The sequence below is a fragment of the Sporisorium graminicola genome, chromosome SGRAM_8 (assembly GCF_005498985.1).
Source record: "Sporisorium graminicola strain CBS 10092 chromosome SGRAM_8, whole genome shotgun sequence".
Lineage (NCBI taxonomy): Eukaryota > Fungi > Basidiomycota > Ustilaginomycetes > Ustilaginales > Ustilaginaceae > Sporisorium > Sporisorium graminicola.
The window spans coordinates 206,326-233,637 of record NC_043738.1 but is presented as its reverse complement, the minus strand read 5'-3'; the positions used below and the strand labels follow the sequence as shown (position 1 = coordinate 233,637).

General features: G+C 56.9%; 8 protein-coding genes across 8 annotated transcripts; 3 read left to right on the top strand and 5 right to left on the bottom strand.

The window, feature by feature from the left end:
* Window positions 1–1,901: 1,901 nt before the first annotated feature.
* Window positions 1,902–8,048, top strand: EX895_005864 (uncharacterized protein; the record flags this gene model as incomplete). The annotated part of the gene is made up of 2 exons (XM_029886456.1): window positions 1,902–2,233; window positions 2,318–8,048. 2 exons carry the CDS (start codon window positions 1,902–1,904, stop codon window positions 8,046–8,048), a joined length of 6,063 nt encoding a protein of 2,020 aa, XP_029736769.1.
* Window positions 8,049–8,257: 209 nt separating this feature from the next.
* On the bottom strand, window positions 8,258–10,087 carry EX895_005863 (uncharacterized protein; the record flags this gene model as incomplete). Its single annotated transcript, XM_029886455.1, has 1 exon — window positions 8,258–10,087. One exon carries the CDS (start codon window positions 10,085–10,087, stop codon window positions 8,258–8,260), a length of 1,830 nt encoding a protein of 609 aa, XP_029736768.1.
* Window positions 10,088–10,934: 847 nt separating this feature from the next.
* On the bottom strand, window positions 10,935–11,345 carry EX895_005862 (uncharacterized protein; the record flags this gene model as incomplete). The annotated part of the gene is made up of 1 exon (XM_029886454.1): window positions 10,935–11,345. One exon carries the CDS (start codon window positions 11,343–11,345, stop codon window positions 10,935–10,937), a length of 411 nt encoding a protein of 136 aa, XP_029736767.1.
* Window positions 11,346–13,093: 1,748 nt separating this feature from the next.
* EX895_005861 (uncharacterized protein) lies at window positions 13,094–13,982 on the top strand (the record flags this gene model as incomplete). Its single annotated transcript, XM_029886453.1, has 2 exons — window positions 13,094–13,361; window positions 13,453–13,982. The coding sequence occupies 2 exons, from the start codon at window positions 13,094–13,096 to the stop codon at window positions 13,980–13,982; spliced, it is 798 nt and encodes a 265-aa protein (XP_029736766.1).
* Window positions 13,983–14,206: 224 nt separating this feature from the next.
* EX895_005860 (uncharacterized protein) lies at window positions 14,207–17,473 on the bottom strand (the record flags this gene model as incomplete). Its single annotated transcript, XM_029886452.1, has 1 exon — window positions 14,207–17,473. One exon carries the CDS (start codon window positions 17,471–17,473, stop codon window positions 14,207–14,209), a length of 3,267 nt encoding a protein of 1,088 aa, XP_029736765.1.
* A 2,372-nt stretch (window positions 17,474–19,845) lies between these two features.
* On the top strand, window positions 19,846–22,052 carry EX895_005859 (uncharacterized protein; the record flags this gene model as incomplete). The annotated part of the gene is made up of 2 exons (XM_029886451.1): window positions 19,846–19,848; window positions 19,956–22,052. 2 exons carry the CDS (start codon window positions 19,846–19,848, stop codon window positions 22,050–22,052), a joined length of 2,100 nt encoding a protein of 699 aa, XP_029736764.1.
* Window positions 22,053–22,351: 299 nt separating this feature from the next.
* Window positions 22,352–23,941, bottom strand: EX895_005858 (uncharacterized protein; the record flags this gene model as incomplete). Its single annotated transcript, XM_029886450.1, has 1 exon — window positions 22,352–23,941. One exon carries the CDS (start codon window positions 23,939–23,941, stop codon window positions 22,352–22,354), a length of 1,590 nt encoding a protein of 529 aa, XP_029736763.1.
* Window positions 23,942–24,170: 229 nt separating this feature from the next.
* On the bottom strand, window positions 24,171–27,240 carry EX895_005857 (uncharacterized protein; the record flags this gene model as incomplete). The annotated part of the gene is made up of 3 exons (XM_029886449.1): window positions 24,171–24,240; window positions 24,461–24,567; window positions 24,655–27,240. 3 exons carry the CDS (start codon window positions 27,238–27,240, stop codon window positions 24,171–24,173), a joined length of 2,763 nt encoding a protein of 920 aa, XP_029736762.1.
* Between the last annotated feature and the right edge of the window lie 72 nt (window positions 27,241–27,312).

Here is a 27,312-nt window from a genome sequence, read left to right as displayed (position 1 = left end):
ATACTAACTCCTTGATTCTGCATTGGTGATGGCGTTGTCTGAATGATGTTGCGCTTCGTCGACGACGCAAATCTGGGGAGTGTGTGATACTCCGGTGTAACATAAAAAAACCGTCAACAGCAGCAGCTGCCATTTGGTTTCGAGTTTCAATTTACGGCGTTGGAAATCCGAGGCTCGTCGGCTTTTCTTTGCTCGCGCGTCTGGCTTTCGAACGACATCCCGCCAAACCCGGCTTTGCTTCTCAAGCGCACGTAGTTGAGAGTGGGACGCCACTGAGGCTGAGGGAAGGATCAAGCCCATGCTGTGGAAAGTAGCGTTAGAGAGAGATCAACGAGCCGCAGCCTTTCGACGAGCGTGGATCTGGAAAACAGGCACTCTCGACGATCGGAAGGACCACAGGACTTTTTAAACGAAGAAAAGCGGTGGGAGCAGACAGCGTGACGGCATGATGTACACCAATAGGTGGATATTCCATCTCCGCCCACTGCAGGGCGCAGCCTGCCAATGTCGATGGCAGGAATTGATTGACAGCAGCCGACCGTAGACTGGCTTGATATGACACCAACCGGAGACAGTATGCCTCATCACGACCAAACGAGCCATCGCTGTTTAGCCTCGACGACGACGCCATAACCGGGCCATGAAACATACGAAGATAGACACGAACGGGCCGCTGCACGAGCACCTCCGGCGACGGCGTTTGTTCCTTTTACTGTATCTGTAATTTAAATATATTTATTTATTTATTCCTTACGAAATTGCGGCACAGCATTCGCTGGCAGCAACAAGTGACCCTTGCTTGAACCTCGTCTCGCTTCGACGTTCCCCTTTGAGCGAGCATTCCACGAAATTCTGAATCCAACACCAACTTTCAAACGAGACCCTTGACCTCGACTTTACTGGTCGGTGCGCGCCTGTTCCTTTTCATAAATAGAATGAGCAAGGCAGATTCTCCTCGTCGACAGACTCTGATCAGTGAGGCTTGACGCTCGACCTTATGGAACTCGTTGTTGCAGAGTCACACTTACTTGTGCCATGTCCTTTGCCTGGAACGAAACAATAGGGTTTCGACAGGAGACCAAGCAAGCGAGTCGATGTACTGTACGAGATGCAGCGGCGCTCCTGCTTGGCCCCCTTTTGTTCCATTTTATTCCATTACTAATAATTTATTTATTTTCATTGTTCTCCCATCCAACAAACGTCTACGCCAGCGCACGCCAAGCGACAGGGAGCCGACATCGAAGAGTGCGTGGACTTTTTTTTGGCTTGAAATTGCAGCAACGCAAAGATCGCTCGCTTTGGCTGTGACTTTTTGGCTGAGAATGTCGCGGTCGATGCTCCGTCTTGTCCACGCTTGGTGTCAATTTCAAACGGGTGAACCCCCTGAAGGCGCCCTTCTAGCTTCGTCCTGGCTTCGACATTGCATTCTCTCTGGCTATCGGACCATACGGTTAGTGTTTCCATCTCCCCCGCCATCTCTGCCTTTCTCCCATACATTCCCGCTCCTCGTCTCAGCACTCTCGTCTCGTCCATTGGCCAGCATCGTCCCAGGGCGTGCGTGTTGCTGTTGGCGTTTCATCTCGATCAGATCGCGAAGCCCCTTCCATCTCTTCCAGCTCAGCCCTGCCTGCCAGCCTCCTCTTTTCTATTCCCTTCCCGCTGGCTTCACCGTTTGCGCTCAACCTTCAGTCCACCATCTCGACTCACTCACTCAAGTCTTTCAAGAGCGACGACGTCTCGCGGAAGGGTTTCGCGCATCGAACAAGCCTGCCACACCACGCTCGTCACGCTCTTCGCCTTCTGCAAGTCTCGTCCTGCAGGTCTCGTTCTAGTCACCTCACCTTGTCAACGCCCGCGGCTCGTCTGCGTTTGGCCGTTGCCTCACATCCCTGCTCGACGCCATGTCGGCAGTCAACCCACCGTCCGAAGAGGTGGCCAAGCTCTCGCAGCTCACCAATATCACTCCAGACACCATCTTTTCCGTCCTTCGCGATAGATTCTACTCTGGCTTGCCCTACACCGCCCTTTCCGACTCCATCCTCGTCTCCGTCAACCCCTACGCATCCTCTGGAAACCGCAACAGCGATGACACCTTGCGCGAATACACAAGAGACTACCGCGAGACCAACAAGCAGCTTCGCGGCGCTGCTTTGCCTCCACACATCTTTGCCCACGCTTGCAATGCCTACTTTTACATGCGACGCACCGGCCAAGATCAGAGCTTGCTCATGGCGTGAGTTTCTCGTTTCCTTTCTTCTCCTTGACCTTGTATCATTCCTTGTTTGCTGACATTTTCTTCCCTCTCGCATACCAACAGCGGAGACACCTCGAGTGGAAAGAGCGAAGTTCGTCGTCTCGCCATTCGCGCCCTCATTGACCTCAGCGTAGCCGCACCCGGCAAAAAGGGCTCCAAGCTTGCCTTCCAAGTTCCCTCTGCCGAATACATCCTCGAAGCCCTCGGAAACTCGCGTACCCTGGACAACAGCAACGCCTCTCGTTTTGGAAAGTACACCGAACTCCAATTCTCCGACTCGGGCAAGCTCGTCGGTGCCAAAACCCTCGACTACTACCTCGAGAAGAACCGCGTCGTCAGTGCCGCTTCCAGCGAACGCAACTTCCACGTCTTCCACTACATGGTCGCCGGTGCCTCGGACGAGGAGAAGGAGTATCTCGGCATTCACGACGCCGCCTCCTTCCGCTACCTCGGCCAGACTGCGCGCAACGCCGACAACCAAGATGCCGCCAAGTTCAACAGGCTCAAGCTTGCCTTCAAGAATGTCGGTTTCTCCAAACGCCACGTTGCCTCCATCTGCCAGGTGCTGGCTGCCATCCTCCACCTCGGCAACATCGAGTTCCACTACGACCGTCATCGCACCCAAGACTCGGCTACCGTTCGCAACCCCGAGGTGCTCGACAAGGTGGCCGAATACCTTGGCATCCCGTCCAAGTCGTTAGAAGAAGCGCTCACCTACAAAACCAAGCTGATCCGCAACGAAGTCTGCACCATTCTCCTCGATGCCGATGGAGCCTCGGACCACCGTGACGATCTCGCCAAGTCGCTCTACTCGCTTCTCTTTGCCTGGGTCAACGAGAGCCTCAACGAGAAGCTCTGCCGCGACGACTTCGACACCTTCATTGGCCTCCTCGACCTCCCCGGTTTCCAGAACCTCTCCAAGGGCAATTCGCTCGACCAGTTCTGCGTCAACTTTGCCTGCGAGAATTTGCACCGCTTCATGCTCCGCAGCGTTTTTGAGAAGCAACGCGAGGAGTTTGCCGACGAGGGTATCAGCCACCTCTCGCCCGAGATCCCTTACTTCGACAATGCAGAGACTTTGCGCCTCATGGCCAACCAGCCCGGTGGCCTCGTCCACATCATGGACGACCAGGCGCGAAGGATGCCCAAGAAGACCGATCAGACCATGATCGAAGCCTTTGGCAAGCGATGGGGCAACCACCCATCCTTCAAGGTCGGTCCCGCCGACCGCAGCGGCTTCTCGAGCTTTACCATTAGCCACTACAACAGCGCTGTCACCTACACCAGCGAGAATCTCCTCGAGAAGAACAGCGAGGTGGTCAGTCCCGACTTTGTCTCGCTCCTCCGAGGCAACCAGCAAGAACCCGGCAAGCTTGGTTCCGACCCCACACTTGCGCCTGGCTCCACCATCCCCTTCATTCGTGGCATCTTCAACACCAAGGTGCTCAAGACGCAGTCGCATCCCAAAAATGACCACACCATCGTCGCTGCTCAGCAGTCCGTCAGGCCCATGCGTGCACCATCCACCCGCCGACCCAACCGTGGCAATACAGTCAAGCGTAGCAACACGATCAAAAAGAGCGGTAACGAGGACGATGAGTCGGACGATGATGCTGGCGACGCTTCCGGCGCCAAGAAGAATGCCGTTCGATGCGTGGCTGGCGATTTCCGCGGAGCTCTCGAGTTGCTCCTCGAGACGCTCGAGGAAACTAAGACCTGGTTCACGCTCTGCCTTCGACCTAACGACAACCAGCTTCCCAACCAATTCGAGGCTCGCGTCGTCAAACAGCAGATCACCACACTTGGCTTGTCCGAGATGTCGCGCAAGCTGCTCCACGAGTACAGTGTCAGTATGACCTACGAAGAGTTCTGCCAGCGTTACGCCGACATTCCCTCGCTCGAGGCCATCCAGATGCGCAACGCCGTCTCGGGCGAGGCCAAGCAGAAGTTCTCGGCGGCTCGAGAGGTCATGTCCTGGTCCGACGAAGAGGCTGCCTCGGGCCGCGTCAAGGTCTTCCTCTCGCACACCGCTTTCCGCGAGCTCGAAGACGAGCTCCGCGCTGCCGACCCAGAAGAGGCCAAGAACAATGAGAAGCGAGCCCAGCTCGATGCCGGCGCAGCAGCACGCGGTGAGGACGATCCCTTCTCACCCGTGGCTGCGTTGAACGACGATTACATGCGCAGTCGCAGCCACGACTTTGTCGGGACTTACGGCGATCCTTTTAAGGAGCGCTCCTCTGTCGCCCTGCCCCTCGTCGGAGGGGGTGCCGCCGAGCACGACGATGGCCTCGAAGAGGTCAAGAGCCAGTATTCGGGCATGTCTGGCACCCTTCCCAGGAACAGCTTTGGCCGAGCACTCAGCGTTGCTCCATCCGTCATCGGATCCGAGGCTTACGCTCCTTCGCGCAACATGTTTGCCGACATGGGCAAGAACGGCCTCAACGAGAAAGCAGGCACTGCTGCCTTCACCGAAGAGCCGCTGGGCGAAGTAGCCGAAGAGGTCGGTGTGACCTCGACTCGTCGCAAGTGGGTGGCCTTCACCTGGGCCGTCACCTTCTGGATTCCTTCCTTCGTTCTGAGCCGCTTCCGTTCGCTCAAGAGGCCTGACATCCGCCAGGCGTGGCGCGAGAAGCTTGCCATCAACATCATCATCTGGTTCATCTGCGCTTGCGCCGTCTTCGTCATTGTCGTCCTCGGAAACCTCATCTGCCCCAAGCAGCACGTTTACAGTCCCACCGAGTTTGCCTCGCACAAGGGCGACTCCTCCTTCACCTCGATTCGCGGCGAAGTGTTCGACCTGAGCAACCTCATTGCCAGTCACAAGACCGTTGTTCCCGTCGTTCCCGCAAACACGATCTTGGCCTATTCCGGAGAAGATGCCACGCCCATCTTCCCCGTTCAGGTGAATGCTCTCTGCAACGGTGTCGACGGCAACGTCAGCCCGTGGGTGCAGCTGTCCAACGAGAACTCGACCGACAAGAATGCTCAGTATCACGACTTCCGATCCTACCACACGGACGATGCTCGACCTGACTGGTACTACGAGACCATGTGGCTGTTGCGCTCCAACTACCGAGTCGGATTCATGGGATACACGGGCGATGGCATCCGCGATATGCTCGAGGAGGGACGTGCGGTCGCCATCTACCGCGGCGACATCTACGACGTCAGCGATTACATCAAGCAGGGCAACCAGGGTGTGCTCCGAGCCCCGGACGGCTTCCAGGCTCCTGTTGGCACCAACCGCAAGTTCATGAGCGATTCTATCATCAGTCTGATCTCCCAGAACCCGGGCAAGGACATCACCAAGCAGTTCGACAACCTTGCTCTCGACCCGGATGTACTCGATCGCCAACGAGTCTGTCTGCGCAACTTGTACTTCATCGGCAAGGTCGACCACCGCAACTCGCCACAGTGTCGTTTTTCGCAGTATATCCTGTTGGCACTGTCGCTCGTCATGGTGGCCATCCTCGGCTTCAAGTTCCTTGCTGCGCTCCAATTCGGACGTAGTCGCAAGCCAGAGGACCACGACAAGTTTGTCATCTGCCAGGTCCCCTGTTACACCGAAGGCGAAGAGTCGATGCGCAAGACGATCAACTCACTGGCTGCGCTCAAGTACGACGACAAGCGCAAGCTGCTCTTCATCATTTGCGACGGTATGATTGTTGGTTCGGGCAACGACCGACCCACGCCACGCATCGTGCTCGACATCCTGGGTGCCGACCCCAACCTGGAACCCGAGGCGCTCAGCTTCCTTTCGCTTGGCGAAGGCAGCAAGCAGCACAACATGGCCAAGGTCTACAGCGGCCTGTACGAGCACCACGGTCACGTTGTGCCCTACATTGTTGTCGTCAAGTGCGGTAAACCATCGGAGCGTTCGCGACCCGGTAACCGAGGTAAGCGTGACTCTCAGCTGGTTCTCATGCGCTTCCTGAACAAGGTGCACTTTGGTCTGCCGATGAATCCGATGGAGCTCGAGATCTATCACCAGATCAAGAACGTTATCGGAGTCAACCCGAGCTTCTACGAGTACATTTTGCAGGTCGACGCCGATACCGAGGTCGAGGCGCTGTCGCTCAACCGTTTCATCTCGGCGTTCATTCGCGACAAGAAGGTCATCGGTCTCTGTGGTGAGACGGCGCTGTCCAACGCTAAGGCGAGCATCATCACCATGCTTCAGGTCTACGAGTACTACATTTCCCACTACCTTGCCAAGGCGTTCGAGAGTCTGTTCGGATCCGTCACCTGTCTGCCCGGTTGTTTTTCCATGTTCCGCATTCGCACGCCCGACACGCATCGACCGCTGTTCATCGCCTCGCAAATCGTGGAAGACTATGCCGAGAACCGCGTCGACACGCTGCACACCAAGAACCTGCTCCACCTCGGTGAGGATCGATATCTGACGACGTTGGTGCTCAAGCACTTTGGCAAGTACAAGACCATCTTTGTCCGCGACTGCAAGGCATGGACCGTGGCACCCGACGACTGGAAGGTGCTGCTCTCGCAGCGACGACGATGGATCAACTCGACCGTCCACAACCTGGTGGAGCTCATCTTCACTCCGGGTCTGTGTGGGTTCTGTCTGTTTTCGATGAGATTCATCGTATTCATCGACCTGCTGTCGACCATCATCGCCCCCGTGACAGTGGCCTACATTGTCTACCTGATCGTCTTGGTGGCTACGGCCAACGGTACGGTTCCGCTCACTGCCATCATCATGCTGGCTGCGATCTACGGTTGCCAGGCGCTCATCTTCTTGCTCAACCGCAAGTTCGAGATGATCGGCTGGATGATCGTCTACATCATTGGTATTCCGATCTGGTCGCTCTTCTTGCCCCTGTACTCTTTCTGGCACATGGACGACTTCTCGTGGGGTAACACGCGTGTCGTGATGGGAGAAAAGGGCCAGAAGGTGGTAGTGCACGAAGAGGGTACGTTCGATCCGAGCGAGATCCCTCTGCAGACGTGGAGCGACTACGAGAACGAGCTTTGGGAGCGCAACTCGGCGCGCTCGATCGGATCGATCATCGAGGCCGCGCGCGCCGAGAACAAGTCGCTGGGATCGCGTGCGGGTTCGCAGTATGCTCCAAGCTTGTACGGACAGCCGATGCTGCCTACCAATGCAAGCTTTGGACACAGTCCCTCGCCATCGTTTGGTGGCACACCTTCGCAGTATGGTGCACACACGCCTGGTCCCGGTTCGCAGATTGGCGGCGGCGGTTACTTCCCTCAAGATCCTGCTCGTCAGTCGACTTATAGTCTAGGCGGTGGGTATGGCGGACAGGCCATGTCGATGTATGGCTTGCCTCCTAGCTCGAGCTTTGGCATGCCGACGGGCGGCAGTGGTTTCATGCCTCAGCCTTTCAACACGACTGCGAGCATGTACGGCTATCCGCAGGCGGCGGCGACACAGTCGATCTATGGCGGCTCGCAGCTCGGGTTTGGCGGGTATGCGGATCACCAGCAACAGCAGCAGCAGCAGCAGCAGTTGCAGCAGCAGCAGCAGCAATACCTACAGCAACAGCAACAAGCGTCGCGCCTGTCAGGCAGTGGAGGCAGTCACAGTCCTCCACGAGATGCTGGTAGTGCAGCAGCAGCGGCTGCTTCGAATGATGGCCTGCCATCCGATAGTCAGATCAAGCTGGATATTCGAAGCTTGATCGCCGAGTCGGATTTGACGACCATCACCAAGAAGCAGCTGCGTGCCAAGCTGGAGCAAAAGTATGCAACCTCGATCGAGTCGAGGAAGGCGTTTATCAATGCCGAGATTGAGAACGTCCTTTCCGAGTCGTAACTAAGTTAAACACTTTCTGCTCTTCCTTTGTCTCTTGACATCCAATGACAATGTCGTACTTTGTCGCCTTTGATCTCTTTCGCCCCCCTCTCTCTCTCTCTTTATCTTTGTCACACATACGGACACTTTTCTCTTGTTTCCGAATCAAATTCGATCAACCCCTCTCTTGTCTTTTCTGTAATGCATCGAGTTCGATGAGATTCTCTTCCTTACTTGGTGCTCATACCTGTGTTCACGTTGCCAGCGCCTGCAGCACCCGCGCCAATTCTCGCCCCAGCAGCCTTGTTCAACCTGGGCTGGATCGACGGCGCCCTGAGCGACGCAAGCGAGAATTGCAGCGACAGGCGCTTGTGGCCCGGGGTGTGGGTGAAGTCTGTTGGCCCTGTCGCTGCTGCTGCGTTGCTGGTGCTCGTCGACGCTGTCGACGCTGCCGAGGGGGCGGGTGCGGTGGAGGAGCTCATCGGACGCGCACGTGCAAGCGAAGCACGGTTCTGACGGGGCGCCAAGGACGGTGCGGCGAGCGACGGGATGGTGGACAGCAGCGAGAGGCTGGCGCGTTTGTGGCCGGGCGTGTGCGCAAAGTCGACTGGTCTGCGCGCTCTTTCGACGCTCCCTTCCTCCTTTGACGCCACCGGCGTGGATACTGAAGAAGAAGCGACGCTGGCTGCACGCGTGTGTCCCCTGGTCGCGCCTTTGAACGCAGAGGGCGGCGCCGCGCTCGCTGCCGCGCCGCCCGTGGGCTGATGCTGGATCCGGCTCATGCTGGCCCTGTTCTGCCGAGGCGCAATCGCCGGCGGTGCGATCGACGCGATGCTGGATCTGCCCCCAGCGAGCGAGAGACGTTTGTGGCCGGGCGTGTTGGAGTAGTCGACCTGCTTGCGCGGCACTGGCTGCACTCCTCCCCCACCAGGCGCGGCAGCCGGTGCAGGTGCAGTCGAGGGGAAGACATGCCCAGCACCAGCAGCACCAGCAGCACCAGCAGCAGAGGCGGGTCTTCTCGATGCGCTGGCTTCGGATGGATTGCTGCCGCCCTGACCCTGACGCGCAAGCGCAGCCTTGTTGAGGCGCGGGGCAATGCTCGGTGCTTTGAGCGACACGGGCGGTGCTACGGCACGTTTGGCCACGCCTGAGATCCCCACGCTCCCCACAGCAGCAGCAGCGGTGGCGGTGGCAGCGTCCTTGGATGGGCTCGACGACGATGAGGAGGACGTACGGCTACGCGCGGCGGCGGCGGCGGCGGGAGACTCTGGCAGCTTGATACCCATGCGCAGCGCAGCAGCTTTGCTGAGTCGGGGCTCGATCGAGGGTTTACTTTTGACAGTGGAGGGGATGGGGCGGGCTTTGAAGGTGGGGTTCGGGTTGGGGGTTGGGTGGACCAGTGACGCGCGGCTTGGTGGTCGGGTGGACGTGGCTGCCGTTGATGTGGATGACAGGACCGAGGCTTGGCTGAATCCGCTTCCGGCGCCAACGCCTTCGCTTGAGGAGGATGCCGCGAGCGTCATGCTCGGTGCTTCCGCGGTAGCAGGTGCGGGCTCGGTTGGAAGCGCAACGGCGTCGACAGAGGTCTTGTCGACGGTGTCCGGGAAGAGCAGTTCGATCTGCATCTCGGCGGTAGCTTGATTGGGGGAGACATAGATTTCGTCGTGGCCGTATTTCTCCCACAGCGCCGGGGCGTAGTCACTCAGAAACAGCTCGCCGATACTCTTCGAGGACAGCTCTCCAGCAGAAGCCTTGCGTTGGAGCACAAGGAAAAAGCTGGTCGCAGCAGTGAACTTGAGGGCCCACTGCACCAGCGTTTCAGCTTCCCCGTGCGCTTGGATTTCGCTGGCAAGCAACGATCGCAGAAGCTCGTCATCGTCGGGCAGCGAGAGTCGCAGCGACCGTTCGGCGACCAGCTCGAAGGGCGACGAAGCGTCATCGTCGCCGTCGTTGGACACGAGCTGGTCGAGGATCGTCAGGCGGTGTGTGGTGGAGGCTCGATTGAGGAGTGCGACCACCAGTCGCTGGTGGTTCGGCTCGAGTAGGGAGGGTGACGACATTATTTTTGCGATGATGGAAGTTGCCGGGTGGTCTAGGGTGAGTTGGAGAGGAAGGTGGTGGCGATGGTGGTGGTGATTGTGGTCGAGTGCGAGTGCGAGTGCGAGTGCGACTATGGCGTCGGATCTCATCTGGAGCTCCGCATTCAATTAGACTCTACTTAGGCTGCTATATCAAATGAAGCGCCCGGTTGCTGCTGCTGCGCAGAGCATAGCTTTGTGCATGCCTCACCCTGGGCCAAGGGATAGTCTCCTTCAAGGGGGTACCAAGATTGCAGAGCTGCACTTTTTGACTCAGACCCGCCCAACGTCGAGCCGAGTCCGGCAGAGCAGCAGTTGAAGCTCAAATCAGACGAAAATCCAGGGTCCAAACAACACCCTGCACAGCAGCTGCACCACAGCCGCAGGTTGACACCAACCAACAGTCGGCACTCTGCTGCTTCCAATATCACACGCGTCTCGACGCGCGAATCGGGCCAAAACTGCCAGCGGCCGCGCATCCATTCAATTCGCACAAATGCAGCTCGGCGTGCAGGTTCCGCCCGTCTACTCGCAGGTTGACAAGAGACTGCTCAGGTGCAGAAACCCTCCGTTTTGTGCTCTGCTGTCCTAGCCACCACGCCTCTGCTTTTGCGCGGATTCCGCGATTGGCTCTCATGCCTACTGCCAGATCTGTTCGCTCATACCTACACTGAGGTAACACTGCATTGAGTTGAAGCTAGAAAAATTGGACTAAAGACCCGGACGATCTTCAACGAGCTTGGGAGGAGGGAACGAGCAAAGAATTGACCTTCACCAGAGGTACCACCTCCATGCTCATATACACCAGAAGGGTTCCGGAGGAGTGCGCTTAGTTGCCACCCTTGGGCTTCCAACCGGCCGATCTGTGGTCCAGCACCGCACAGTTCAAGTACAAGTCGGTCTGGTACAGGTTGCCAAGCTCCTGGGGAGTGCAGTTGACGCAGTTGATGCCCACCGTCTTGTGTCGCAGATCCTGGAACTCAAGAATGCTGCTGGGCTGCTTCCTTTTCTCAAGATCGTGGTTCTTAGCCGCTGCGCCATAGAAGGTGCACTTGTCGTACACGGGTGTGGCGCTGCGCAAGTCTGCGCCCTTGGGCTCGGCGTAGATCCTAAAGGACTTGATATCCTTCTTGTGGTGGATCTGGGTCCAGGGGCCTGCGTGGTCGATGGTGGCAGCTTCGGTGATGGCGGCCCCGGCGAGAACGGCGGCGAGGGCGAAGAAGAGGGTGGTCAGCTTCATCGTTTGTAGAGTGATGTGGAGTTTGATTATGTAAGAGACTTGTTGCTAAGAGGCGAGCGACGGATGGAAGGATAGCAAGCGAGTGGCTCTTATAGGGATGTTCTTTTCCTTGAGCCGGTCCTGCCGGCCAGTCTCCTCGCCATCCCTTTACGCAGGCAACAAAGGCTCCACCATCCCACACACAGCCAGCGCTCATCTAAGGCACAGCCCTCTTCGGTGGGACAGCAACTCACATGACTGACCTAGACCAGACCATCCTTCCCCCACTTCAGGCCCGCTCGTCGGAGCGGGACCCCGAGGCTCATCTCCGACACAACGGAGCAGCACTAGAGCTCTCGTCCTGGCACAGCATGCAAGGGCTAAAGTAACAACCTACCTGTGACTCTAATCGTCACGCGTCGTTCCTTCCAAGACCTTTGAGATGGCGGGAGCAGCAAAAGCTCTCATGGGCCCACCGATGCCTGCCACTCGAGGGGACGCATTGCGCTCTCCGATGGGAGCTGCGCTGTGTGGCCGAGTCGATGTTCGATCACCACATGATGTGGGTTCAATCACCTTCATATCACAAGCACGCAGCTGTTTCTCCTCAAAACGATCGAGCTAATTTCTGACGCCAGATCAGATTCAATCGCTCGATGGCAATTCAGATGAAGCTACGCGTGGCTGTACGTCGGCAAAGCTGCAGCACTCTAGGCTCGACTAGGAATGCTGAACCTCGTACATGTCGCAAGAGATGTGACCAGTGATTCTGACTTTGTAGTGATGGTTGGGCGTCTGACGCGTGCATCTGATACAGTTAGCCGCCAGCACACTATTTGGAAGAAGCTTGGAATCAAAGTGCTTATTGCTCGAGAAGATGTTGAATAGATCGTCCTTTCGGTCAGGGATGGTGACGCTGCACTGTTGGCGCCGCCGCACTCGTGGTATTCCGGCGATAAGGCTCGCAGATACGTGCCTTTGTGTCGCGAATAGAAGGTCCATTTGACGGCGTCCTTGTGTGCGTCCCAGGGAACTGGCTTGTCTGCGCAGTCGGTAGTGGAGACTGTAGCGTCAGCGGTGGCCGAAGCGGCAAGAAAGGTGGTAAGGGTGATTGAGAGGACATGTAGCTTCATTCTTGGGTGTCGGGGCTTGAAAAGATGGTTGATAGCCTGTGTCCTGCAGGGTGTTTCTCTGGTGGCAGGTGCGCCATCTTGTACTGCAACGAAAGCTAGGGTTTTACGGACAGTGCAGTCTGCCCATGCCTGTCTTCTGGAAAGGACAAGGGGGAAAGGATACTTGAGCTATTTCCAAGGCTATCAGTCGTGACAACGCGGTCCCACGGTGGCTACCGGTACAGCCACCCGTGTCCCGACTTTGAGATTCCCCCCGTTGCATTCTTTGCCCTGCCTTTGACAATAAGATCACATGAACCCGTGTAGGGGTCAACGGTCGGATTGAGTCGCCTCTCATTTTGATTCGTAGTAGCCACAAGCCGGGACACACACAACTATTGAAGCCCCTGACGGCCAAAGTTCGAGCAGCGTACAAGATGAAAATTGGTCCTCGATTGTCTCCCACCAAGATGAGTCCCCAAGAAACTCAACTTCACCCGAGCGTACCGATGCCGATGCCTCAGTGAAGTAGCCTGAAGGTGAAGAGGAAAACGAACACTGCTTCTGCTGTAAACGCATTCAGTCTCATCTTCCTCTCTCGACTCCATCGCTTTCGACTTGATCTTTCGGAGAACAAGCTTGATCGACATGTTAAACATGCTGGTCTCGAGCTTACTGCTCCTCCCGTTTCTGACTTGTTCGCTGTTAGTCAGCTGCGACAAGGTCGACCAAGCGCCTCCACCAGGAGCAGCAGAGCAAGATGCACCCCCGACGCTACCAAATTCGTCGCCCCCCGTGCTTCCGACAGTGTACACACCCGTGGTACTCAACCAGCTGTGCCAGGATCCCGCCAACTACTGCATCTACGTCGACCAGAACCGCCCGGGAACCGTGCGTGCCTCGCCTGTCAACGCCACTGATGCTCGTACGTCGATCTTTTCCTGCGCTCGCCTTCTTGCTTTTCTTGCTGACCTCTTCCTCTTCCTTTGCTTTCTGCTTTCATCGCTTGCATTCAGAGGGAGCGTTTCTCTTCGAGCGTGCGGCGTACACCGACAATCCGTTCCACGTGTGTTACGGCGGGTGCTGCATCGATCTCGATTTCGCCAAGCGGCCTGGGTGTGTTGCGATGCGCTACGTCTCCCGCCCCGGACGTGGCCCTGGACACTTGCTTGCCCGTTTCGCCGATAACATCGAAAATTTGATCGGGCCCCGAGACGACATGCGCAGGCTGCTTGAGGCGTGCCCGCAGGGAGAGGGGATGGCTTTGCCCTACGCCGTGATCGGCGCGAGGGGCGGCCACGAGCACCACGAGGAAGCACAGAGCGCGGATCACCACCGCCACCAGCAGCAGCAGCAACAAGGAGAAGTAGACCAAGCCAAGCGTCAGCAGGAGCCGGACGGAGGTGGGGTGGCAGTGGATGCTGGCGAGGTTCCGAAAGCGGCTCTTGTGCCCGCAGCGGCCGATCCCGCTGCAGCTGCGACGAACAGGAGACTCAACCACGACTACTTTGACGACGTCAGGATGCACTTCGTCGACGGCTGGTAGATTAGTCTCGATTGCGGCACCAACCTTTTCACCCAAACTTTTTCTTCACGTCGGCGCCATTCTTGTTCCGCTATCGTGGACCTTGCAAACACATCATCTACTGGCTGACCGACTCTCACACATACACTAGCGAGAGAAGCTGCCACAAGAGCGGGGCATGTGTGTGTGAGAATGCGTGCAACCGTACAATTGCAAACGATGCAATGAAGAATGACTTCTAAAAACTAGGACAAAGCCCGCCACTTTGTATCGCGTCTCGTCGACAAAAAGATATCACCTTCATCGTCCGGCTTCCTCCAAGCGCTTTTCGAAGCCGGAACCAAATTGGTTACCAAGAAGCGCCTGCCCTCCCGCAGCTCGTCGCCAAGCTCCGCTGCATCCCAAACATTGAGCTTCACCGTCCGAGCGTGCGGATTCCTCTTCTGGAGCCTCGCGCCAGGGTTGCCAGCTTGCTGCGCTGTTCCTGCTGAACCAGGCGCTTGTGGTACCGGTGGTGGCAGGCGTGCATCTTTGAGTCGCACCACCCGAAACTCGCGCACTTTGCGAGGAGGACACATTTCGTCCAGTTTGGCGATCATCCTCGACCCCGTCAAGCCATCCTCGTTCAGAATCGCGCTCTTGGCGAAATTATGCAGCCACGGCACCAGAACCTTGTGCCCCGCTGCTACCACCTTCTCGTTCACCGCTGCTGCCGGATTCGGCTGTGCTATAAGCTGTTCGAACAGCTGGTTCGCCAACGCTTCCAGCCGGCCGTTCGGATCGTCTGGGATGGTGGGCAGGAATGAGTCGCCCGTCAGATAGCTTAGCGCCTCTACCAGGTCGTAGAGTCGCCTATTCTCGGCCTCCATCTCAAGCTCAAGTCGTTGGATGGCGTCTTCGCGTCTCTGGTTATAAGCTTCGCGTTCCTCCGCTTCTTCCTGCTCGCCGCGTGGTGCTCCAGCGCTTGGTGCGGAGCGATCAACATCGACGTAAGCGCGTGGAAAGACCTTGTCGATCACCACATCCATCAAGGACACCAGCCCCCCTTCAGGAGAGAGACTGCGGGCACTAGCACAAAAGGGCCTGGATGCAAATCCGAGCTTGGCATCCCAGCGTGCTAGCGACACCGAGTTGGCGGCGAGAGCGAGGTTCGACATGTGATACGCGCTAAGCACGTCTTTGCCTTCGCCCTTAGTATCAAGCATTGCACCCGTAATCGCAAGCTTCTGTCCAATGCGGAGGCGTCCACGTTGACACGCATTCGTCAAGACGGAGTCGATCGTGGCTTGGATGCGATACCACCCGTCTGAAAGCTCCAAGATGGTTGTTTTGCAAGGCACCATCGCGCCCGACCGGTCCAGCACTTCTGTGTCCTCTTCAAATATCTTGGAAACAAAGAGCACCATCGGCCTCGCTGCGGAAGAGTCACGCTCCTGAATCCGCTTGAGACACGAGCGCTGGGCCAGGTGAATTTCGCGCTCGTAGCGGTAGAGAAGCTGACGAATGAGCTCGGTCCAACTCCAGCGCTCTGGGGCACTGCTTGGCTCGAAACGGACCATGGCCGCAAGTTTCCACAGGATGAGCGTCCAGTGGTTCTGAACCCACGACATCTCGACGTTCGAGCACCCTCTTGCCCGCAGCTCTTCAAAAGCCTGCTTCTGCATCAGCAACGTGCCGTTTGGCGCCTCGAAAGCGTATTGGGCAGCTCGAGAAGCGTCGTTCAGGATAACGAGCACCTCGTCAGGAACGCCTTTGGCGATCATCTGCATCGACGAATAGTACTCTGGCCTTCCAAACTCTGCTAGCTTGTGACGAGGGCCGTTCGACTGCATCTCAAAGACAGCGGGCCCCTTTGAGGTGACGGTCTCCTTTGTTCGCGTCGGAGGATACGTCGATGCCTGCCCCAGAACCTGGTTGACAGCACCGACAGCATCATTCTGTCTACGTAAGGGCGACGCTGGATCTTGCAGGTCCTCGCCACGAGGACGTTTGCCGCCGATGAATGGGGGGACGAATCGTGGTAGCGACCTCTTCCTCCCTGTACTGCTGCCGCCAAGCTGGACTCTGGGTGACACGCCGAGCGAAATGCGTTTGCTTGGTTGTGGCGTGGAGAAGCGCGAACCGGAAGCAACAGCAGGAGCGCGCATTGGGCTGGCCATGCTCTGGCTTGTGGAAAGAAGACTGCTCCGTGTTGGCTTTGGCGTTTCAAATGGAGGATGATACATTTGGCTGGCTGCGGCCGCCGCTTGGGCGTCTGAGACCCTCTGAACCACCACAGCCTTGCCTTTTCTCTCGGCTGGAAATGAGTCGCTTCCGTTGAGAGCAGTGCCGTCCTGCCTTGGCATGATCTCCTGCATCGGTGCTCGGTCAAGCATCGAATGTGCCGGCGGGCCATCCCCAGGATGCTGTGTCATTAGTGAAGACGCATCGGTCATCTGAACGCGTCTGTGCGGTGATGGTTGAGAAGCTGTTGCAGGCGGAAGCAGGTCAGAAGACTCTTCGATCTCGAGCATGAGCTTGCGTGCGGCTTGGAGCGCTTTATCGCTTAGCTTGATCTGCTTCCTGTCCTTGCCGGTCACGAAACCGACAAAAGTAGGATCGAGGAAGGAGGCCATTTGACTAGGCGCTGGTATTTGCGGTAGTTCGGCATCGGTAGCGTCATTTGTTTCTGAAGCATTGTCTGCGCTTTCCAGCGACTGAACGGACATTTGGTTCCTGGACCGTGTCGGAGATGCTGGCAGGGCATGGTTACCTTCCTGTAAAGGCAAGACAGCCGCTCTGCGAGTGGGTGGGCTGAGCTCAATGTCGTCAAAAGCGTCTGCTTCGATACCGTCGAACAAGTCGGTATGAGTGAGTTCGACCTCGGCGTCGAAATGGCTGGTGTCAAGGTGCGATATCTCCAGACCAGCATGGGGCGCTGCATCGACGCTCTCTGAAAGGTGCGTGAGACCCGGATGGCTTGGCTGAGGTGGAAGCAGCTCCAAGGCCGCTACGGTAGCCATGCACTGCGTCTCGATCGACGATCCCGACCCTACAGCTCCATTCGTCACTGTGTGTGATTCTGCGATTGAGTCCGCGACTGAGGTCTTGACTTCCGTCTCCAGTAGAGCTGGGGCAGGTGATGACGGTGCAGGCCCACTTGGTTCTATTGTTTGGGAAGCCGATGGAGACGGAGTCGTCACCTTTTGCGGGGTCCAGATCTCTGATGGCTCTGCATACCGCCGAAGTATCGTCCGGCTATCGAGGAGTTCGCGAGTGCTCGTGTCGCCGTCAACGGACTCTGCTTGTTGGTGGTCGATCATGACATCCATACGATGGTCGTCTGGACAGCTCTCGACCAGGCTACCGTGTTGATTTGCATTGCCCATGAGCGCTTCCTCGCTTATTGTATGCAGTTCTTCGAGAATGGATTGTTGCGTGGCAGCGAGCTCGTCGTCAAAAGGGTGCTCGTGATCGACAGATGCAACCGCGGTGGCCGTCAGAGGAGATGCGATATAGTTGAAGTCCGTCATTGTCATAGCTCGATGACGGGTTTCGGATGGGAGATAACTCGGTCGCCGCCCCAGGAGAGCAAGACGAAGAATCAAGGGTGCTGCTGAATGGCTCGAGCAGTGGTCATTCTTTTGCTCTTCTCTGTCGCCGAGGGTCCTGCGAACCCTTTCGCCGCGTCACGAGGCTTTAGAGCCCTCTGCGCTGGAGACAAGATTTCATCGGAAGCTTCCGACGATGCCAGATTGAAAGAGGGTCGACGCTCGGGTTGGTGGTTGCGTGCGTCAAGTGGGCGACATCACAGACAAATCAAGACCCACGCTCAGTTCGTGCTTCCTGCAGGTCGCCGCAGAGTCCAACACTTTTTGCTTTCCTCGCTACACGCGAAGACTTCTGGCAGAGTTGAAATTTGTCACGCTCACGACACGCTCTCGCTATAAAGCGTGAAGATTGCCTCCACACACCGAAGGTAAACAGCCGATTCCAAAGCGGATCTCTGGAGGATCGGGCATCGTGCTCGAATCATCTCGTGAGGGCTACCACACGTCGATTAACAGAAGGTGAGCGATGGGGATCGCTGTCTCGAAAGTGATTCGTTCAAAGCGCAAGCTCTAAGCAGCTAACTCCGCCAAACAGCTCTGCGACCGCGGAACGACTTCGCATTGGGAAAGGCAGAGCTTTCTTCGCCTGAGCATTTTTCGCCTCAAGGAGATTAATTTTTAAGATTCGAGGTCAGCTGCTGCTACTGCTGCTGCTTCTGGTCACCATGACGAGACATCCGCTAACTTTCTACGGCATTCGGTCTTGCCCAGTTGAGGTGAATCCGCACCATGCATGATGATCAGCAAGGTCGCAGGAATGCAATGCGAACGGTTCTACGTTGGAGCGAGCAATAAGCTACAACATGGCATGATTTCGCTCAAAACCCACTGCCCTCTGCAGCTTCGTCTAGGGAGTCTTGCCGTTCGGCGTGTTTGTACCAAGGTACTCCGGGAGCACCATGGCGGATTGGCTCCTCTGTAAAAAGAACTTGGCCACTCGGATAGGACTTCGGCAACAAGATAAGCTCTCAAAGCCAAGAAGACTACTGCCGGCCACGGTAGTCCAGCCAGGTGGGGAGTCGAGCGCAAGAGGAATGAGGTCAGTAAGTGAAAACAAGAGGCACAGCCTGGAGACGGAATTCCATCGACAAAGTGGGGAGGCGGTTCGATCTGCACCGTGCAGCTGTGCTGAGATTTGGACCCCAGATGGACGCATGAAACGTCACGAGCATTTTGCAATTGATGTCCGCACTCCACCATCGATAGCTCTTCATTTGAACGGCCATCGATGGAGCGAAAGGTGTTCTTCTCGACTCCGAAAGAAGAGGTGTCGGGGTGCAGCCAAGCGACGGTTTCGATTTTCTGCACCATCAGCTGGAACTCGATCGCTCTCTTTTTTTGGCAGGCTGGCCGGAAGTGCGATTCGACGCGACGGCGATGCTGTAATTGCACAGCTGGCGCCGTGTGGCATCGGGCAGGGCCAAGTGTTGTTCTCGCCAAGTACTGGAATGATCTGCAGAGATTTGACCGAGACGCGCCTGCTCGTTGATTTGCAGAGATCGAGTTGGACAGCTGATTTGGACTTGCCTTAACCAACAGGCAGATGGCCAGTCGCAGCAGGTAAAATGTTCCAGACCAACACCTTGGCGAACGATCACAGCTGGCCAATCGCGTCCGCTAACCCCTCGCCGTGTGGCAGCCCCTGTTGGGCGGATTCGGACTTGGGATTTTGCGCCCTTTTCGAAATTTCTCGGTCTGACCGGAACAAAAGTGATGTGTTGCGTTGGTTCGTTCAACTTGGCGCGGCAGTCTGCACGAATTCGCTCAAAGGCGGGCAGGCGAGCGAGAGAGCGAGAGAACGAGAGAGCTTCGCTCGAGCCCCTTTTTTCCGTGGCTGACTGGCTGGCTGGCAGCGGTGCCAACTCACAACACTCACGCATGCGCACACCCGCGCCAACTTTCGAGCCCCTTGGTGCTGTCACTTTTTTTGCGTGCAGCACCAGCAGCGAGCGGCAGAAAACAACACAGCCCAGACCCCATTCAGCGCCTCAGCGCTTTGTCGCCAAACCAACACACACTCTGGCTCGTTCGCTCGCTCGCTGTTGCTCGATTTGGCGAGCGCAACTCCTTTAAACTCTCCGTCGATATCCATACCCGACCTGCTCGCCATCCACCTTTCCACCCTCCATCACCCTTCGCTGCCTTGCATCTCTTCCTCCTCCTCGCGTTTGTTGCGCTTCGCTTCTCAACGCTTCCTAGAGACGCAGCTTGCTCGGCTCCATTTCTTTTCATTTCGTTCGTTCTTGCAGATCCGTTGCTGAGCATCGGCTTACTTGATCCAACTCGCTGTAATCATGGTAAGTTCCACAGCATTATCCCGGCGCTGTCGAACAAATGTTGAGAATACAGCATACTTACGTTCGTGTTTGCTTTCGCTGCGGATATGGCCTACTTTTTCCTACAGTGCGGCATTTTCGCTTATATCAACCACTTGGTGGAGAAAGATCGCAAGCAGGTCGTTGACATCCTCGTCAACGGTCTTGCGCGCCTTGAATACAGAGGCTATGACTCGGCTGGTATCGCAATTGACGGTGACTCCGAGAAGGATACCGTGGTGTTCAAGCAGGTCGGCAAGGTCGCCGCCCTTCGCAAGCACATCGATGAGTCTCCCATCGACCTGCACAAGATCTCCATCTCTCAGATGGGTATGGCCCACACCCGTTGGGCCACGCACGGTCAGCCAAGCCCCTTGAACTGCCACCCTCATCGCTCCGACCCGACCAACGAATTCACCGTCGTTCACAATGGTATCATCACCAACTTCAGGGAGCTCAGGCTGGTCCTCGAGAAGCGCGGCTTCAAATTCGAGAGCGACACAGACACCGAGTCTGTCGCCATCCTCTGCAAGTACCTGTACGACTCGGCTCAAGGCCGCAAGCCTGACTTCACTTCGCTCATCAAGAGCGTCATCAAGGAGCTCGAGGGTGCTTTCTCCTTTGTCTTCAAGTCGGTCCACTTCCCCGGCGAGCTCGTCGTCGCTCGACGTGGCTCGCCTCTCCTGATCGGTGTCAAGACCGAAAAGAAGCTCAAGGTCGACTTTGTTGATGTCGAGCTCGGTGGTGCCGTGGAAGAGACTGGATTCGGCGACGCGGGTCTGCTTGCTCCTCCTGGAAACGACCCTTCGGGCCCAGGCTCGCTTTCGGTGCCCAACGCCAACAACAAGCTCCTCCGCTCCCAGTCGCGCGCTTTCCTGTCCGAGGACGGCCTGCCTCAGCCCATCGAGTACTTTATTGCTTCCGACGCTGCTGCTGTTGTCGAGCACACCAAGCGCGTGCTCTACCTCGAGGATGACGACGTTGCCCACATCTCCGAGGGTGAGCTCCACATCCACCGACTCCGCAGGAACGACGGTCTCAGCTCGATGCGTTCCATCGAGACGCTCGAGATGGAGCTCGCCGAGATCATGAAGGGCTCCTTCGACCACTTCATGCAGAAGGAGATCTACGAGCAGCCAGAGTCGGTCGTCAACACGATGCGTGGCCGAGTCGACTTTGACAAGCGCCAGGTCAAGCTCGGTGGTCTCACCGCCTTCCTCAACACCATTCGTCGATGCCGCAGAATTGTCATGACCGCCTGTGGTACCTCGTACCACTCTTGTTTGGCCACTCGTGCCATCTTCGAAGAGTTGACCGAGATCCCCGTCTCCGTCGAGCTTGCCTCGGACTTCTTGGACCGCAAGACGCCCATCTTCCGCGACGACGTTTGCGTTTTTGTCTCGCAGTCCGGTGAGACCGCCGACACTATCCTCGCGCTCCGATACTGCTTGGAGCGCGGTGCCCTCTGCCTCGGTGTCGTCAACACCGTCGGCTCCACAATGTCGCGCGAGACCCACTGCGGTATCCACATTAACGCCGGTCCCGAGATTGGTGTCGCCTCCACCAAGGCCTACACATCCCAATACATTGCCCTCATCATGATGGCCGTTCAGCTTTGCGAGGACCGCATCTCGATGACCGAGCGGAGAAAGGCCATCATTGACGGCCTCCACGCCCTCCCCGACCAGATCAAAGCCATCCTCGCCCAGGACAAGGCGCTCCAATCGCTCGCCCACAACACGCTCGCTAAGGAGCGCTCGTTGCTTATCATGGGCCGTGGTTACCAGCACGCCACCTGTCTCGAGGGTGCGCTCAAGATCAAGGAGGTCTGCTACATGCACTCGGAAGGTATTCTGGCTGGTGAGCTCAAGCACGGGCCCCTCGCCCTCATTGACGAATCGATGCCCGTCATCCTCATCATGACCAAGGACTCGCTCTACCCCAAGGTCCAGACCGCCCTCATGCAGGTCACAGCACGAAAGGGTCAGCCCATCATCATCTGCAACGATGATGACCAGGATATCAAGGCAGGCACGAAGACGATCCGTGTGCCACGTACCATTGACTGTCTCCAGGGTCTCTTGACCGTCATCCCTCTCCAGCTGCTCTCGTACCACCTTGCCACCGCCGCCGGCGTCGACGTCGACTTCCCGCGCAACCTCGCCAAGTCGGTCACGGTTGAGTAAGTTTTGCCGCTGTCTTGCTTTTTCGTTAATGCCCTCGAACACACCCCATTTTGTACAAATCCATGAACGATCGGTCACTCAATACGATGCAAATCAAACCCAGAACCAACATCTTTGTGGCCATGTGCGAGACGCTCGTAATCGGGGTCCATCGCGACCTCGTGCTGCAGAGGACCAGGACCTTCACGGAAAGGCGACGGCAAACAGAAGTGAATTCAAGATGCGATTCATTGAATGCGAGTTTGGTGAATGATGAACACGTGTTGCGTATTGGAATGGGTAGCGCGTCAGCAAGTGTCTCAGGCCAACAATCCCAACCACAAGGAAGGATTTTCGACGAGCTGTTTCCACCTGTTGACGAGTCTAGCTAGATCGGCGCCCTCAACCACCCGATGATCGCCTGTGAAGGAGACCGACATGATCAATCTCCTCACGATCTTGTCTGGATCCGAGACGCCCAGTGAAGGAACCTCAGAGGCGAAGCGCGGCAAGATCCTGCTCCTGCCCAACGCACCGATCGCCAACTGTCCTGTCGGGGGGAGCAGAGGATGAGTGTACGTGCCCCCACCCACAGCACCCACGTTGCTCAGCGTGATGGTTCCCGTCGCTTTCAGATCGGCGTGCGACAGGCCTTTCGCCGAGCCAGCGACAGTCTGGAGACGCGTGAGGGCCGCCGACAAATCGTAGATCGATTTGGACTGCACGTCGGTGATGCACGGCGTTAGAAGTCCCACCTTGGTTGTGAGTGCGATCGATATGTCGTGCGACGAGCGACGGACTAGCTTTTGCTGTTCGCTCTGGAGTGTCGAACGGAACATAGGGTGATCGTGGAGCGCTAGACTCATCGCTTTGATCAGCAGCGGGAGGAGGGTAAGTTTGGTGAACGACGCGTCGTCGCCTGCCTGGGAGTAGCGTTCAGGGATGGACTTTGAGAGGAGGACGCGGACCTTGTCGAGATCTGTCACGTCGATTTCGTCAGAGTAGGCAAAGTGCGGGGTGGCCAAGGTGGCGGTCATGGCTTTGAACATGGCTCGTTGGACCGGAGTCAGGTCGACTACATCGGTGGTGCCCCGTCCAGCAGCAGCAGCAGCACCAGAGGTAGGAGTGGTGCTAGATGCAGCATTAGATGACGAGGAGGAGGCACCGTTCTCGACGTGGTTGAGAACGTCCTCCTTGGTGATGCGCCCGTCGCGACCTGTACCGCGAACTTCGGCCAGATCGACCTTATGTTCCCTCGACACTCTTCGGACCGCGGGTGTGGCCAGTACATCTTTGAGGCCGTGTCCATTTTGAGCTCCTCCGCCATTGGAGTGCTTCTGTTCAGCCGAGACAAAGCCTTCCATACTCACAGCTTTGAACTCTGATTCCTTGGACGCCCCTCCGGTCTCGATCTTTTCTTCGCCTTGGTCCTCCACGACCTCGCCTTCCGCAGCCTCCATCTCAATCTCGCACAACGGGTGCCCCACTTTGGCAACATCGCCTTCCTGGTGCATCAACCTCTTGATCTTGCCGGCATAGCGCGAGGTGATCTCGACACTCGCTTTATCGGATTGCACCTCGCAGATGGGGTCGAACTCCTGCACCACCGCGCCCGGCTGGACGAACCACTTGATGATCTCGCATTCGGTGATTCCTTCGCCCACGTCGGCAAGCAGGTAGGGTTTGATCTCGGTCGCTAGGCGCCGAGGGGTGGTCGCAAAGCTTCGTAGCACCGTATTGGAGAGGCTGCTTGCGCTACCACCGCCGAAGACGATAGGGATCGAAGACGCGGAGGAGGTGGAGGAGGAGGGTTGCTGCACGTAAGTTCGCTTGAGGAGGTGTGATGTGGTGGGGTGGGAGCTGGTGGTTGCCAGCCTGAGGCCGCGACGCAATGTTGTTCTTGCGAGCATCGCTGTTCGTTAATCAGAGCTTCCCTTGATGGAGGTTGTGATACAAGAGAGATTGGCTTCGTCGTGAGCAGGGATTTATGAAAAGGACCGCTCCTCGTCGAGCAGAATGTGGGGACCCCGGTCACGCTGTCGCAAAATCCTTTCGGTTTAAACGGCCTTGGTTGTGTGTAATCACTAGACGCGTCGGACATTAAAAAAACACAACGTCACATGCCTGCGAAATGCCCGCTCAATTCGCCAGCTTGTTCGGCACGCTCTCGAATTTCCTGTCTGTCTCACGTCGTTGTGCTATAGGCAGGCTGTTCATCATCAGGCACAGATTGCAAAGAGCAAGCATATCGCTAAGCATCACCTTCGAAAGAGCAAGTGTCTTCATTCGCAGTAACGATAGAACGTCAACTCTTACGACCCTTGAAGAAAGCAGCAGTCTGTTGTATCATCCCACCAAACCGATCTGCAACGGAGACTTGGTCCCGAATCCATCCCGGTAGTCGCTGTCGGATCTCGGGACGTGCATACCTTCGATCGAGAAGGATCAGCGCTGCATAGTCATTTTTGTGGCGTACTGCTCTACCGATGGATTGGTTGACCGCCTTCATGCAGAGGTTGGTGTATAGCTCGTGGCCCTGTTTTGCGGGGTTGGCAGGGAATCACGAAGACGTCAACATTCTCAGCCAAGACATGAGCGTATGAGAGAGCCGGGCACTACTTACCGGATCGATTGTTTTGCTTGTCGAAGCGCCTGTCCCGGTCGAGTCGCTCTTTGCACCGAGTTCGCGTACATACTTCATCCGTTCTGCCAGCTCGGGACTGTGCATGTTGGCAAATGGCATGCCGACCATGACGACGCCTCTGGCCAGATCATCCGAAAAGTTGATCCCCTCGGACAGCTTAGCTCCGACCACCGCAAACATGATAGCACCAGCACTCGACGCACCCGTAATTGCATCTTTCGCTCGGATAGCAGCCGTGTACTCGCCCAGCACCTTGTCCACCTCCATTGTGGTCTTCGGCTCGGTGAAGATCTTCTTTTTGGCACTCAACCTCTGCAGCACCCCTCCTGACGCGGCATCCTTCCACCGTGCCATAACTTTATCCAGAAACGCGTACGAAGGTACAAAGACGACCAGGCCAGCGGGGATAATGTTGCACAGATTGGCGAGCGTGCGGCCAAGTTCGTTGATGAGGTCCGTGTTGTCGCGGGTGTCGAACTTGAATTCGAAGGGGAGGCCTTTTGGACTCGCGGATAGCACGGAGACCATCAAGTTGGAAGGGGGTATGACGTGGCCACATGAAAAGGTGACCAGTCGATCTGGAGGTACAAAGGGAAGCAGCTGTTGGCGAAAGTCCGACATGGGCTCCATGGTTCCTCCCGCAAGAATCACAGATCGCGCTTCATCTACCAGCGACTTGAAGACGTGCGAAGGATTCAGCAGCTGATATTTGGCCCGCACGATGGTCTCACCGGTAGAGCTGTCCGTAGCGCTACTGAGCACCACCCGACCGTCTTCTGAGCGGTTGGCGAGCGAAAGGATGAACGACTCGATGGCGTGCATGCTGGAAATGGCGCTTTGACTCGTCGTGGAAGGCGCTGCATCCGCACTGCCGTTTGTGACCATCCTTTGTGACGGTAGTCTGCCCTTGCTTCTGTTTTGAGTTCTGTTACGTTGCTGCTCGGTCGCTGTCGACCGCTCAACTGTCTCCTTCTTGTGCTTATCCGCATAGCCACTGATCTTTCTTGCGATTTGTGTCTCCTTCAGCCAGGTCTCGAGCGTCAGGAGGTTGATCTGATCCAGATTACCAGTCAAGCCCCTGACCAAGTCTGCCGCGGACATGACCACCTCCATATTCGCTTTGCGTTTAGCAGCCTGGTTCGAAAAGTACGTCGACATGCTCGATAACAACTTGCGCACCTTGCGAAGGTTCTGCTCGTTGGTACCTTTGAGCTGGAGAGCAAATCGATCGAGATAGGTGTCAATCTGCTTGGACGCTTGCGCAATCTGTCGCGAATCTACGGTCACCGAGTGGGTCGAGAGGATCGTGTCGATAAGGTTATGTGCCTCGTCGATCAGCAAGATGCAACCTTCGAGGCTGATGCCGAGGGCGTTGCGCGCGTCCTTTTGAAGCAGCAGATTGTACGGTAGCGTGACAAGCTCGGCTTGCTTTGCGCTGCTGCGCGCAGCGAAATAGGGACACGTCTTGGTCTGTTTGCCGAGTTGGACGAGGTCCTCGATATCCCCAACTTCGGCCATAGCAGCGTCGCGGAACTCGAGCACCTGAGCACGTCCGATCTCATCAAAGGGCGGCAAAGAGGAACACTTCGTTTTGCCCTTTTTGCCCTTCATGAGCTCGAGGCATCGTTCGTTCATTGCCTCGGAGCCTCTGTTTCTGCCAATGCGCTGCACCTCTTCGTTGATGCACATCTGCTTGCGGCTTCCAAGTCCGATGGTGCGGATAGGTAGCTTCTCGGGATCCAAGATGTCGACTTGACCAAATGAAGTTTTTTGGAGCTCGGCGACGAACTGCGAGAGCTGCGAATGCGTCCGACTAGCGTAGATGACGCGAGGCAGAGTTTCCGGCTCGTCTTCGTCCTCATTTGCGCGACTGTGCGCTTGTTCGTATTGTTGCATAAGTGCGCGAACTGCAAGTGAAAGGTTCGAGTCGAGGTCAGCCGACTTTCCGGACAAGGCTGATTTAGAATAGCTAGCCATCTGAAGTGCTCGGGCGCCTTGAGCTCCTTCGTCCTCGTCGATGAGGAGATCGTCATCCGAGTCTTGGCTGTCGTTATTGTTGACGTTGGTTGAGCTGCGGTGCCGTTTTGCCGCCCTCGCTCCGGCATCCAGCAGACCGTCTCGATGACTTCGCTTGAGTACAGCTTGCTTCGCACGAGCAGCAGCGATGCGATCTCTGAGGTCGAGTTCGTACGCGTGGTGCTCTTTCCTGTTGCGCTCCAGCTCGTGCTGGATGACCCAGTCGGGCTCCTGTTGCGAGTTTGCGCCTTGACTCGTTCGGCGACTGTCACCGATCTTGGCGCTGCTGCCTGCCTTGGCATGTCTCTGTGCGTTCTGCCTGAGCCATGTGAACGCCGCACAAATGAGCGAGAGTGATTTACCTGTCCCTGTCGGGCTCTCGAACAGGCCCACTTTGCCTTCCTCGATGGTGGAAAACACCTGTCGCATCAAATCGAGCTGTATCGAGTACGCTTCGGGATACGGGAAGTGAAACTCGCGCGAGGCGAGCTCGGCGTCGCTGTTGTTCCCAGGGGTGGGAAGCCTCAGGGTGTTGTGGCTATCGCTCATGGCGGCATTGTAGAGAGGATCATGCTAGAGCCGCCGTGGCTGCAGTCGGTGGCAGATGGTGGTCGAGAGCGT